This window comes from Euleptes europaea, chromosome 5 (genome assembly GCF_029931775.1).
Source record: "Euleptes europaea isolate rEulEur1 chromosome 5, rEulEur1.hap1, whole genome shotgun sequence".
In the NCBI taxonomy this organism is placed as follows: domain Eukaryota; kingdom Metazoa; phylum Chordata; class Lepidosauria; order Squamata; family Sphaerodactylidae; genus Euleptes; species Euleptes europaea.
The window spans coordinates 36,060,259-36,073,714 of record NC_079316.1 but is presented as its reverse complement, the minus strand read 5'-3'; the positions used below and the strand labels follow the sequence as shown (position 1 = coordinate 36,073,714).

The following is a 13,456-nucleotide window of genomic DNA, read 5'->3' as shown; positions in this document are numbered from 1 at the left end:
AATGTTTTTGATTGCTCAAATAACCGCTCCCAATAGATCTTGTAAACTAGGTACCAGGAACCACTCCTACTGACCAGTCAGTTTTTAAAACAACTGCCGAAGGTAGGAACTGACAATCTAAGCTTAAAGCAATGTTTGATTAGCATGTATCAGAATCAGATAACCTTTATTGGCATAATATTGATGGTCACAAGGTCAGAGATAACCAGGTAGTACATATCTAGATTAAAATGAAGTTTGAATCTTAGCCTTAACAGCTTCTGCCAAAAACTCCGCCACCTTCACTGTAACATCAGTTGAAATGTCGTTCAGCAAGAATTGACATGTGGTTGTTCTGTAAGAGGCCATCCGTTTGCTGATTAAGGGTGATTAGCATGTACATTATAGCCAATCAAGCATTTTAGTTTATAAAACACAGTTGAGCTGAGGACTGGGGTCGGAATTTGCCAGCATATTTCACATGAATGCAAAATAGAGCCAGAAGAAGGAAAAGCCTCAACAACATGCAACTGTATCCTCTATTTAGAGTTGTTAGTAAAATGTTAAACATCAGGAGTTGTCTTCCTTCTACTTGCACTCAAATATGGCATTTTTCAAAAAAACTGTTCTTGAAAAATCCACATCTAGTCTAAAGAAGTCACATTGTCTTATTTCTTGGTCCTTTTCCTGTTACAATTATTTTGAAATATAAATTACAGGACCTGAAGGGATGAGGGCAAGTACTGTATCATACTGCTGTTTCGGGATGTACTGAAATAATATGTGGCTTTGTTTTATTTATTTACTTCATTTATACCCCTCCTTTCTCCCCAGTGGGAACCTAACGTGTCTTACATAATTCTCCTCCCATTTTATCTTCACAATTACAATTTTGTGAGGTGGGTTAGGCTGAGAGTATGTAACTGGCCCAAGGTCACCCAGCAAGCTTCCATGGCATAGAGAGGATTTGAACCTTGTTCTCCCAGATACTCTAACCATGACATCGCACTGTCATCTTAAATCATTACAGAAAAGAAAGGAATTGTTTGTTCAGTACATCCTGTGAAATATTCGGTAGGTTGCCTCGTTAAATGGCAGAGACTTTGCTGAACATGTGTCTAATGGGTGAAAGGAAGAGTCATATTCAGGAACCAGCACAAATAAAAGCAATTTATTTTCTATTTGAACTAATTTAACTGTGAATATATAGTAGCAGTGTAATGATTAAAGTCTTAGACAAGAATCCGGGAGATGCCAGGTTCTAATCCCCACTCTGCCATGGAAGCTTAGAGGTGGATGAGAATGAAATGGAGGATAGAACAATGTGAGCTGCTTTGAGTCCCCATAGGGGAGATGGGCAGGATCTAAATGATGCTAATGAATAAGCTGTTGCTTGTCTGATGACGTCAGGGGGGACGGGACTGATAACATGGTTTATTTAATATGTGCTTCTTCTGAAACAAGCAGAGTTTTTTTCCAGTGATTAGCTCAACAATGGCAATGTATAATTTTGGGCTTGCTTAATAGGGTGAAGGACACTAACTGTACAGTACCCTGTTCACTTTGCTGGCTTAACACTGAACCCTTTTTAGAAGATGAGATTGAAATTAAAAAACAAAAAACAATCTTATTTTTTTGAAGCTTAGGCCAGTTTCCTCTATGCTGTTTCCAGTAAGCTGTTAGAAGCTTCCAAAAATGTGTTGCAGTTATATCACAGTCACGTACCTGTACTAAAACCTGGTGTATGAATTAAGGAAATTGAGAGGTAAAACAACCAGATGCTCAAATAAACAGGCTTTTGTTTGTTAAAATGGGCCAGTGTGGTATAATCATCTTAAGAAATCAAAGATCCAGCTACGGAGCGCCCAACAGCCACAGAGCTCTTGGAATGGCCTTATGCTTGCCACTATATCTCAGCCTAACCTGCCCCATAAGGTTGATATTGTAAAAGGGAGAGGGGGGAATGCCCTGAGGTCCTTGATTGGAAGGGTTGGTATTTTAAAAATGGATAGATGCCCCCCATATGCATTTGAACTCAAAGAATTGCAATCAGAATCTTGATACAGAGTTCTGAACGCTGGCCTTAATAAAATGAAATAACTAATACGCAGAGTACTCTGGTGAAGCTTTTGTGTGTTCCTGTGTGATATTGCCCCTGCTGGTCATGTAGTGGTATTTAACCCTTCAGTGTTCAGACCAATAATTTAGAGCAAATGAGGAGCTAACCTGTACTGGATTGGCGAATGTTCAAAATGGTAGCCGCACAAGCTCAAATTACATATCCCCAGGTTCAAAAGTTCATAACAAAAACTTTTAAAATGGCGACATGATAAAACGTGCATGCCTTTTAAGCAAAGTGCACTAACAAGGATTGATTTGATAGCATATCAGATGCTGTTATCTCTACTATGGTTCTGTTCAGTCAGTCTGAAAAAAAATGGGAAGGGGGGACTAGTCAGGCATCAGCAAGGACAACAAAAGGGTTCTGCACCAGCAAAATGGGTTTCATTGAGGTGAGTTTTTCCCTGCTTACATTCTGCTATGCATGTGCAAAAATAGCAAGGAAATGGGGGTAGGCATCCCTTTTTAATGTGGGAATAATATTATGAGCAGCAAAGTATCCATCATGGGTAGTATAGCTTGAGGATTACATCTCCTTGAGACCTTGTAAGTCCCTGCCAGATAGACTAAAATATAGTTGGCTAAATGTGTTAAAGCAATTTTAAAAAATAATAAAGCAATTTCATGTATTCATAGCTTGTATATGACCATTTGTGTTCAAGAATACAAATAATGAAATTGATCTCTTCTTAAAACTGTTAGAGCTTTGTGCTATTCCTTCCCAATTTTTCTTTCAGTCTGGGATGTGGAAAACCTAGCTCAGTCATAAAACCCACTTGGTGCCCTGTAGCCCATCACTGTCTTTTATTCTAATGTACCTAACATGAAGGATGGGGAAGGTTGCAGAGGAGGGGGAGAGATGTGGAGGAACTCTCATGGAACTCTTAATTGCTGTTTAGGATTTTGTACTTCATGGTTAAGGATTCAATTTAGGAATAATTTTGCTGACTGAGAACTTGGTTTTGATAGTAATTCATCTGATCATAGAATTGCACATGATTTTTTTTTTGCTTTGGATTTGACAGCAATTAAACTAGTGATACTAGTGATTGTTAGTTTAAAGTTCTATTCTTTGTAAATCCTAGTTAGCTTTTTGAAATTGTGAATCCCCCCGCCCCCAAGTCTGATGGTGTGGCTTTCATAGGTTTTGGGGTTTTTTAAACCTTGAAAATCTATTATCAAATGCAAACTTCCCTACTCCAAGAAGATTTATTTGCAATTCTCCCTGCTTTAATTTGCTTCATATCAATGCAGTATTGGGTGTCCATTTTACTGGAGATGGGGAACTGCCAGGTATCATGATAACAGAAAGATAAAAAGAGAAGTGGGTCAGGTTGCTAATTGAAAGGGGTAACCTAAGAACAGATAAACCTCTTTCGAAGTAACGGGCTCCCTTGAATAAGAATATACTTGCTTTTCTAACTCTTAACTAGTGATGATTTTGTTCTATCATGTGGCCTAACGGGCATGGAACAGCCACAACACTTTCCATTGGACTAATTTTTTTTTTACTGCATCAGTTTGTGTCACTCAGTGGTAGCTGGCTGATGCGCTCTTCTACCTTTATTAGTTATATAAGTGAAAGAGCTTTGGTAAATTGCAGTGGTGTAAATATAAGATTTTTCCCTGTAGGTACAAGAGGGCTGTTGTGTTTTGGCATACAATCTCCCCTTTAAAAGAGGGGTTTTTAATGCTTATGCCATTAGCAGCCTATCTTTAGGGCATTAATCCATTTGATCATCCTAACTTTCCACTTGAAGACTTAAATGCTATATGACATACAGATTGTACATCCTGCATGTCTACGAAAGGGTCAGTATTTTGCAAATATGCTGGAAAAGACAGACCTTGGTGCTTCCCTATTCCTAATGATAAATAAAATGGACTATACTTGTATAAAACACATCATTGTGGTTTTTTTTAACTGGCCCTATTATATAGAAATAAGAAAAAAATTAAAATCACATTTAATTAAAAGTTAATAGGACTGAAGCTTCCACTACTGTCTCAACGAGGGTTAATTGAATTATTTTTAGGTTATTTTCCAAGCAGATGAGCTGTTTCTCCACCAGCAATTTCCCATGACCCCCCCCCCAAAAAAAGTCAGGGACCCCCCCAGTCAAAAAGCCACGTGGGCTGGAGACCTTCAGTGAGAAGACAAATCTGTAAATATTAAGTATTCTAGACAGCACAACTGGAACATGGCAAGCTATATTTAGACAACCTAAAAATAATAATGATTTTGAGGTAAAATAAGGACTGGTTTGCTACTCTATCAGCTAAACGCATTCTATAATTTTTTCTTCTCACAACATAAATCTATTAAAATGGATAGTAATTTGTCTTGGTGACTTTTATGCAGCTTTGTATTATTTGAGATGCAATTACCCAAGGCCCTCCTTCCTTTCGTTCAGCTGCTCAGTCACAATCTTGTGGCATAGCCATTGATGTTCTGGTCTTCTGCTTCATTTGTCTGAGGATTTCCAGCAAGGTTCTTTTGGCATTTGATTGAGATAATAGTGTAAATGCTTCTGATCAGAAAAATCCCAGCTATTGCAGAAAAATAGCTGCCATATATGAGGAACTGCAAGAAAACAAAGAGGAATAGGTAATGAAATGTCCCTCTTCTCTGAAAATTCTTGTCTTCGTTCCCAATGATAGTATCAACAATTTTGTCTATTAGTGGCATACTTTACTATAAGTATTGCTTATGGAGCAGTATAATCCTTGACTATAGTGTAACCTTGTGCATGCATTATACTGTTTACGGGGGTGGAGGAGCAGATAATGACAAGTTGGCTGGTAGGAAGGAGAGTAGAAAAGGGGAGAGGCTGTGGGGGCTTTCAAGAAAGGGAAAGACAAAAGTGGGGGAGGAAAATGTGATGCCCCTGCAAGTTCTTGCGGGTACCCCATTGTCTGATGCCATGCAAAAAAATAATAGTCTTTTCTACACTTGGTGTCCTAGAGTCACTTTATTAATCTTGGTAGACCCTGTAAATGCTACAGCTCTTTATTTACTGTAAACCAGCTGCAGGGCCATCCTCTTGTGGTCTGACCTTTGATTGATACCCAGCTTTATCATTATTCTTGACGCCTGTATGTTTTGTATTACTGTCATCTACAATTTGGTGGTATCATGAGTGTTTTCCCCTCTCCTTGCATATTTTAGATACTGAAGTTATCTAGTCGTGATAGTGTGATTGGCTGTCAAACTGTGCAGGCATGAACGACTAGACAACCCTGAGGGGGTGTATGGGGAGGAATTTTGTGTGTGTGTGCATATTGATATGAAGGCCATTCTTGAGAAATTGGAGACTATGATTGAACTGAGGGGTGAGATGTGAAGGTAGAATAAATGTTATTCTTACTATAAATCAACTTTCAAGGGTATACTTGTTTGAGTTCGATATAACATTTCATCAATCCTTGCCCACTTGATCCTTGAACTTAAAAACGAATGTTAAACAAATATCTCAACAGTGGCTACAATAAGTTAGATTGCTCAATGTCAGATTGTGATGAATTATGGCAGTATATTTATGCAAGGCTATTTTAAACTGAGCAATCATGTATGTTGGTTAAAGGAATGGTTTTTCAAAACTAACTTGCATATCTTAACCCTTTACACACCCAGAAATACAAAGATCTCCATGGAGGGTTAGGCATGCTTAAGATGACTGAAGCTATCAGAATGTGGCCTCTAAAGGGCTGAGAGGCGCTTAAGTTACTGAATAAGCAACATGATGATTCATTTTACCTGAGTCCCGATATCCAGTCCTAACCCTGTGGAATCCACCACTGTAACTGTCAGAACAGTCTGAATGAGCAATGCAACAAAGTTGTTGACTCCAAATATTAAAGCATAGCGTTCCATGCTGAGACTGACAGCAATCTGAAATCTAAAATTAAACTTTTTGTTAAAATGTCATCAGTAATATTTTACAGTAATAATTTTACTTGTCCTTGGACAACAGAGGCATTGTAAAAGGCTCTTAGGTGCATGGGGAGAAAAAGTGCTCCCCCATCCAACACTGGGTAGAAGTTTACTCTGACACAAGAAGACTTCTGCCAGTAGAAGAACCTCCTGCACTGACTGAATTCAGCCGCACCAATAGTGGAACAATTCTGTGGGCTTCAACCCAGTGTTTTCTTAATAGCTCTGGGGACCTAGTGTGTATGGTCCATAATGAATGAGTGATATAGTCAACGATACTCAGTGGTTCAAGAGCCACTTGTGGCTCCTCTGAGCACTTTGCCCAATATACCCCTTGCCCCATTTTTCAGGAAATAGGTAAGGCCATTACCCAGAAAAGACAGGTACTTCTGTTCTTCCTTTGCAGAGACCAGTGAGCACTATGCTTGTCAGCAATACTGTGAGCTTTTGGGCATCTTCTAAATCCTGACACATTTACAAGGTAGTGTTGCTGTTGCTTAGTCAGCATGGAATAGCACTGTTCAGTGTCTTCATAGACCTTGGTTTTGGGGGCTTTGAATGTGGTGGCTTTTCAAGTTGTCCAGCCCTATACTGGGATATGAGGGAAGGGAAAGGTAGGATGAGCTCTTCAGAAGCTGAGAAGTTTTGTATTGAGCCTTTAATAATGATGAAGTGAACAGTTTTATTTTAATAACGTAACTTGCCCTTGATAATTATATTACAATTTTAGAGATGTAGGGGTTCTGGGTACGAGGTTTGATCAGCATGGGCAGCTAAATCGCAACAGTGGAATGGGGCATACCGCTGTGGAAAGCTAACCCATAAAACAAAACTTCTTGCAAGTAGTAAGCGTCAAGTGAGCTTTCTGTGCTGGTCTCTCAGTAGTTCTTCCACATCACAGGTTATGTCCCTGAACTTTCCCTTTTTTGCACACATGCACACTTGGTCTGAAATGACCCAAACTGAGAGTAAAGGAATGGGCATGGATAACCTACATTTACTTACGTTGCAATGGTTATCAGAAGCATGTAACATGCCTTGAAAACTAGATAGGCAGCATAGCAGGCCCAGATGTTCCTGGTAAAATGCATCAAGAAGAGTGAACCAGCGTCTAGTGCAGAGAAGATTCCCAATGCCAGTTCCCCTGTTAGATCCCAGTTCATTTTCACATATCCTACAGCAAGCGATGTTATTGAACCTAGAAATACAGAGGCATTGAATGATAATCATAGTCTTCAGACTAACAAAAAAGCAAGCAACAGTGTTTAAAAGAGTGGAGATAATGCAATAATAATTCCAAAAGAGTAGCTGAGGTGTTAAAAACAATACCGCAAACATTGATGTGGCATGCTCTTCCGTAGACTAGCAGCCTGTCTTATCAGGTGTACAACTCACAATATCTTAACTTCCTAACGTATGGAATCAGGCCTGCGAGTGGGTCACAATATCAGTTTTCCTTATTAAGGTATTCTGAAACTTGGTTTTAAAAAACTTTCAAGCATTCAAAGAGGCTGATAAACATATTTAAAGATTTCCTGCCAACAATCCTACTAGTGCAACTGTCAGCTCACCAATTGGTCGGCCAAACAGGATTCAAAATAAAACCTTACAAAAGGTAAGAAACTTACAGTGCAATCCTAAAAGTTTTCCTGGGAGTAAGCCCGGATGAATAACATGGAACTTCTGTCTGAGTAGACCAGCTTATGACTTCTCCACAAGAGTACATGCTAACTTCTACCAGCAACTCCTTAACTCTAGAAGCCACAGCAGAAAAGGCCCTGATCATAATGACCAATGTTCTAATCTCCCAAGCAGCATATAAAGAATGCTGATCTACTGATTGCAGCTGGTTTGTGAGCTAGTTTATTGTTAGACACAGTGAAACATGTTGCTTTCATAATTATTATATTTTAAAACGTTAGGCTAGAGACTCTTAAATCTAGACTTTTCCTTGAGTTCTGTTTCCCCCCTCAAAATTAGGTTGGGGCAAGTTTTGCTCGATTTTGAGGGAAAGCCTATTTCCTAGCTGCAGTTTAGAAGCTGAATCTCATGTTACCAGCCACACATTCTTAAACAGACACAACTAAGATTTATAAATTGCTGAAATGATTCCTCCCCACCCCCCTCCCAGTTCTGCTATTTCTTATGAGTTGAAAGCTCTGATGCATGCACAGAACTTTTCTGTCCTGAATGTCTGTCCTAATTCATTTCTGTGCAAACAGCAGATCTATATGCTTTCACACACAATCCCTGTTTTAATAAATGGAGAGGCTTATAAGAACAAATGTTTGTGCAAATCTGTGTGTCAGGCTTTGGTCTGAGGCAAATCTGAAGGTTGGTTATACTTTGTATATATAACATTTTTATCCCTCTTTATGCTGGGAAGGCAGAAACAGAGCTTGACAAACTAATAAACATACTCAACATACATCTGGATCTAAAATGATGAGCTTACTCAGAAATGTTGCTATTGCTTCAACAGCTCCGTTATAAACTGCAGAGCTATGGGAAGGTGCTTTATCATCCCATAGCACTTGGACGTAATTCAAGATCTGGTTAAAGCCTGCAGTGGCTAATGCCCACCATATTGACCAATAAAGAATTTTCCTTGTGGTATAGCATTCCTTCAAGTCCTTGCACAGTTGCACAAGCACTGCCAGAAAGTGTTTTTGGTCTTGGTTTTCGGATGTTTGGTGAGTTTTCTGAGAGTTTTCAGATGGCGTGATAACATCTTTGTCCTGCTGGTGATTTGGCTGGTTGGGTGTACTTGGCGGATTCTTATCTGTCGGCCCAATGGATACTTCTGGGAAAGATTTTCTGTGAAAGAACATACTTTTCTGAGGCATTGGCAGAAAGAATGAAGATACAAGTGCTACTGAGACAGAAGCCAACGATATGGCATTCAGAGAAAAATAAGACACATGGGCTAAAGAGACTAAAAGTTGCCCCAGCAAGGAAGCTGCTGTGATTGCTACCAAAGCGATACTTCTGCAATAACTTGTCACCTTCTGGTAATGGTCCACCCTGACAACGCTGTATATGTAGGCATAATAGGCCACCTCTGTAGCAGTCACCATTCCGTAGGCAAACTCCACCAGCTGCATGGCCCTTACACCATGTGCAAACAAAAGCAACAGCCAAGTAATAATTAAGCTAATTCCCTGGATGATAATGACAGGTTTATAGCGTACATAGTCAGTAAACAGGAACACAGGGAACAGCAGAGCCAAGTAGGAGTATGTCCAAACTGGGAAAACTTTCTGTGTTACCTGGAAGGGAAATGGAAAAAATTCTGTAATGCAAATGACTGAAAATATGCTGTGGGGTGGGGGAAGGATGGATTAATTGCTTTAAAAACATTTATTAGCCACCTTCCTTAAAGTGCTCAAGGCGGCTTACAGCATAGATAAAACACACAAAATAAAATGCATTAAAAACATCAAAAGGTAAGATTTTATATCACAATTCAGGACTGCTAATAAACTTAAACCAAATGCAGTCCTAAATAAAACTGTCTTCAGCTGCCTCCTAAAGGTAGAAAGTGAGGGGGCCAAGCGCACCTCCCTGGTTGTTCCATGTTACATTTTTTAAAAATGTATTGTATAAATTGCCAGTCCTTGGGGAAGGTGCACTAGACATTCTACAGCGGCTTAGGCTCTTTCAAAGCAAAGAGGATGTCGCTCGGGGCCCTGGAGTGGGGGGAGGGGGGAGCTGGCAAAGGCTGAGCTGGCGTGAGTGGGAACCAAGACTGGGATGTGGAGGCACCGCAGGGCAAGAGGAGCAAGAGTTTCTTGGCCAGCCCTCAGAACAAGTGGGGGTCCTTCTCAGCCAGTCGAGCAGGATGGGAAGGGGTGGAGGGGGAACAGAGGCAGAGCTCATCTCTTCCTCCTGCCACAGAAGCACCCAGCAAGCCCATCATGGTGACGGTCGAGGAGAAGAAAGTGCAGACTGTCCAGCCAGGGAGCGACGTCACCTTCATCTGCACGGCCAAGAGCAAGGTGAGGGGCTCCCCCAGGGAACACGAGGAGGGGCTGGAGCCACACTCCAGGGGACTCTGCAAGTGGGTGAGGAGCAGGAGAGCATGGGTCAGCCCTGTCTGTGTCAGGAGGCGCTTCCGGGTGCCAAAAAGAACTGCTGTGCACAATAAGACTGGCAAGAGAACTGTACCTGCAGCTAATGGCTTGTGTACTGAAATGGTGATTTCCCAACAAAGAATGTGTGCAGAGGGTGGGACCATGTCGTCAGAGCAGATTAGTGATGCAATCTAGGAAAACACAGTCTAGAAAAGACCAAAGCTTCTGTACACCCTGGTGGAGGTAAGGAGGTTCACTATACCTCCTCGATGGTCAGGTTTTTATCAGGTCCAGTTAGATAAGGTGTAAGGAAAGGCTCTGATGGTCTCATCATAGCAAAGAAGCCATATATGCACAGCAACAAGGTGGGAAAAATCCAGCCACTGTTTTGTATTTTCCTCCAACAATCCATGGTTCTTCCAACTAAAACAGAGAAAATATCATATGAACAAATGAAAGAAATATGCTCTTGGGGCAGGACTAGTCTTGGTATCTTGCACAATGAACTACTTTGCAAGATAACCTATTAGTAAAGAATGAAGAACTTTTTATGCATGGAATGGACAACTCTGAGAGAAACTCTTGTTACTTTCAGAGGGTTTGCAGTAGAACAGCTAGATTCAAGTCCAGTAGCACCTTAGAGGCCAACAAGATTTTTTTTTTGGATGGGGTATAAGCTTTCGAAAGTCAAAGCTCCCTTTTTGTTGGTCTCTAGGGTGCTACTAGGAGCCCTGTGGCGCAGAGTGGTAAGCTGCAGTACTGCAGTCCAAGCTCTGCTCACGACCTGAGTTCGATCCCGACAGAAGTTGGTTTCAGGTAGCGGGCTCAAGGTTGACTCAGCCTTCCATCCTTCCGAGGTCGGTAAAATGAGGACCCAGCTTGCGGGGGGTAAAGGGAAGATGACTGGGGAAGGCACTGGCAAACCACCCCATAAACAAAGTCTGCTTAGTAAACATCGGGATGTGACATCACCCCATGGGTCAGGAATGACCCGGTGCTTGCACAGCGGACCTTGATCTTTAGGGTGTTACTGGAGTCGAATCTAGGTGTTCTAGTTATTTTGTGCTTGCTTGAATTTTAATGGTGTATGAAAGATTACCTGGAAAATTTGGAATTGTGAAGCTTCTGTTACAGTTTAAAATTTAATGGTAAACAGCTTGATGAAGCTACATTATTGTCAGACAGATGATGGCCGAGGAATGCTGAACGTTGAAATCTTACCTGTGACTTAAGTTCATTGGCCAGCCAATAAACAAGTAACTCCTTAAAGCGTACTCTTGTGAAAGGAATCCCCATTGTCATCAATGGTTACCTCTAAATAAGTGCACTCATGACGGGTAACTTCCCTACATAAGTGCTCACCTTGCCTAGTTATGCTGCATTCTATGTGACGTCACTGACATATATAGTTGGCAATGTATACCCATTTGAGGGCAGAGGGGGTGTACATGGCTTTCACCTCTGTCAGTTCTTTGCACCATTACAATGTAAACAGAACAATCCCCATACAGTTTTGGATACTCCCAAACAAAGGAGCAAGCAAAGGAGACACATATATTTTAATCTCTGACAGTGCACTATCATGCCAAGAGTTAATACCATACCAAGTTTAAATTTGCATGCTTGTCAAAACATGCATGCAAAGATTTTTTTTGTTTGTTTGTTCTGGCTGTATCAAAAACGTATTCTTTAGATTACAGCAACGTACAGACTAACATTTCTGTTCCAGGAAAACCTAAACAGTATCATCATAACATGAATGATTCTGTCCTTCTGCACTTGTATTCAACTCCTTTCCGAAGGTTACAGACATGCTTGCTGGAGACATAATGGTGGAGACATGAGAAGTCCTTTATGAATTTTTTTGAAAGAAATGTCTCTTTCCTAATAGTTAGCTACAACATGCCCCTCCCCTGCCCAAATTCTGAAGACTTCATTGGCATTTCTCCCAGTTTCTTTTGGGTGTATTCAAAATAGTCTTAACTGGATCATCTTTTTTAAATAGATGGGAAATTCCGCTACATCTTTATGAAGTACAAACATTTCCTGCTGATTTACCTCAAAAGAAAGCAAACCTCGGGACATGAGACTAAGAAGGAAGAAAGGCCCACCACATAAGTATCCATTTACAGTCAAGTAAAAACTAAACATCATTTGCTTGAAATAAAAACTGTTCTTTATAGCTTATTGCAAGAAAGTTGACCGTATTGCTCTTCCCACTTGTAGCGTTTTATGTTTTTATGAACAAATAGGAGGGAAGGCATTTCGAAGCAAATTCACAATTAATAAGGCTAAGAATAATTGCATATTTTCATAGCAGCCAAAAAGTTACTAATTGGAGGGAGGAGGCAGTAATCTTAAACGAAGAAAAGCACAAGGAAAAATTGGAAGGTCCTTTGCGCAAATGCTCAATTTTATCTTCTTTTTAGCATCTTTGGTTTTCCTAGCTTCTCATGCTGCATTTTCAAGCCTTAGGCTGCTCACAAACGTATAACTGTCTCCCTTTCCTCCTCCTTTCTGTCAACCATTTCTTCCAACCTGTGCATACCTTGGGTTCCAGATTTTAAAATCCAGTTGGAGTTGAACCTTTTCAATGTGGTTTATTCTAGATCTCTTTTCCACCACGCTGTAGGTCTCTAGGTCTTCTTGGCATTTCGCACTCTACTGGATGTCCTTGCAGTTAACTCTCATTGCTCCTGTATTCTAATTACAGTGTTATACTTGGTGTGGTCTCTTGTTTAGTGTTTCCTGTTATGCTGGCCTTTCAAGTCCTAACGCTGCCACCTTCTTGAACCAACATCACAGCTGGCTTTATTTCAACTTCCACTTTTTAAAGTGGAGGATCTTAAAAACACACTTTAATTCTGGCATTTTAGTAACTTGTGTTTCCTGTTCTTTAGCACAATAGAATAGAGAGTCAGCATGGTGTAGTGGTTAAGAGTGGTTTGGAATCTGATCTGGAGAACCAGGTTTGATTCCCCACTCATCCACATGAGTGGTGGACGCTAATCTGGTGAACTGGATTTGTTTCCCCACTCCTACACATGAAACCAGTTGGGTGACCTTGGGCTAGTCACACTCTCTCAGCCCCACCTACCTCACAGGGTGTGTTGTGGGGAGGGGAAGGGATGGTGATTGCAAGCCAGTTTGAGACTCCCTTAAGTGGTAGAGAAAGTCGGCATATAAAAGCCAACTCCTTTTCTTCTAGAAAAGATATCAAAAAGGGACTAATGATGGGGCCTTCACAAGCTAAATGCATTATGTAATACAGTTTGGTTCATGGCACTGGGTTATAAGTAACATTTTCTGTGGTGGAGACTGCTTTTGACATAATTCTGAAAGGACAAAA

At 40.6% G+C, this 13,456-nt stretch overlaps 1 protein-coding gene across 1 annotated transcript; it reads right to left on the bottom strand.

The window, feature by feature from the left end:
- Window positions 1-4,522: 4,522 nt before the first annotated feature.
- SLC19A3 (solute carrier family 19 member 3) lies at window positions 4,523-12,743 on the bottom strand. The gene is made up of 6 exons (XM_056849913.1): window positions 12,656-12,743; window positions 10,370-10,530; window positions 8,490-9,303; window positions 7,040-7,232; window positions 5,858-5,999; window positions 4,523-4,684 (listed from the first exon to the last, which is right to left on the bottom strand). The coding sequence occupies exons 2-6, from the start codon at window positions 10,517-10,519 to the stop codon at window positions 4,523-4,525; spliced, it is 1,461 nt and encodes a 486-aa protein (XP_056705891.1). The 5' UTR covers window positions 10,520-10,530; window positions 12,656-12,743.
- Window positions 12,744-13,456: the final 713 nt, after the last annotated feature.

Bases quoted from the DNA above. Each gene is read 5' to 3' on its own strand.
- SLC19A3 (XM_056849913.1), bottom strand. From the start codon at position 10,519: ATGGATTGTTGGAGGAAAATACAAAACAGTGGCTGGATTTTTCCCACC. The intron at 7,233-8,489 runs GTAAGCTCATCA...CTGTATTTCTAG, and splicing joins AGCAATAGCAACATTTCTGA to GTTCAATAACATCGCTTGCT. The intron at 4,685-5,857 runs GTAAAATGAATC...GTTTTCTTGCAG, and splicing joins GACTGGATATCGGGACTCAG to TTCCTCATATATGGCAGCTA.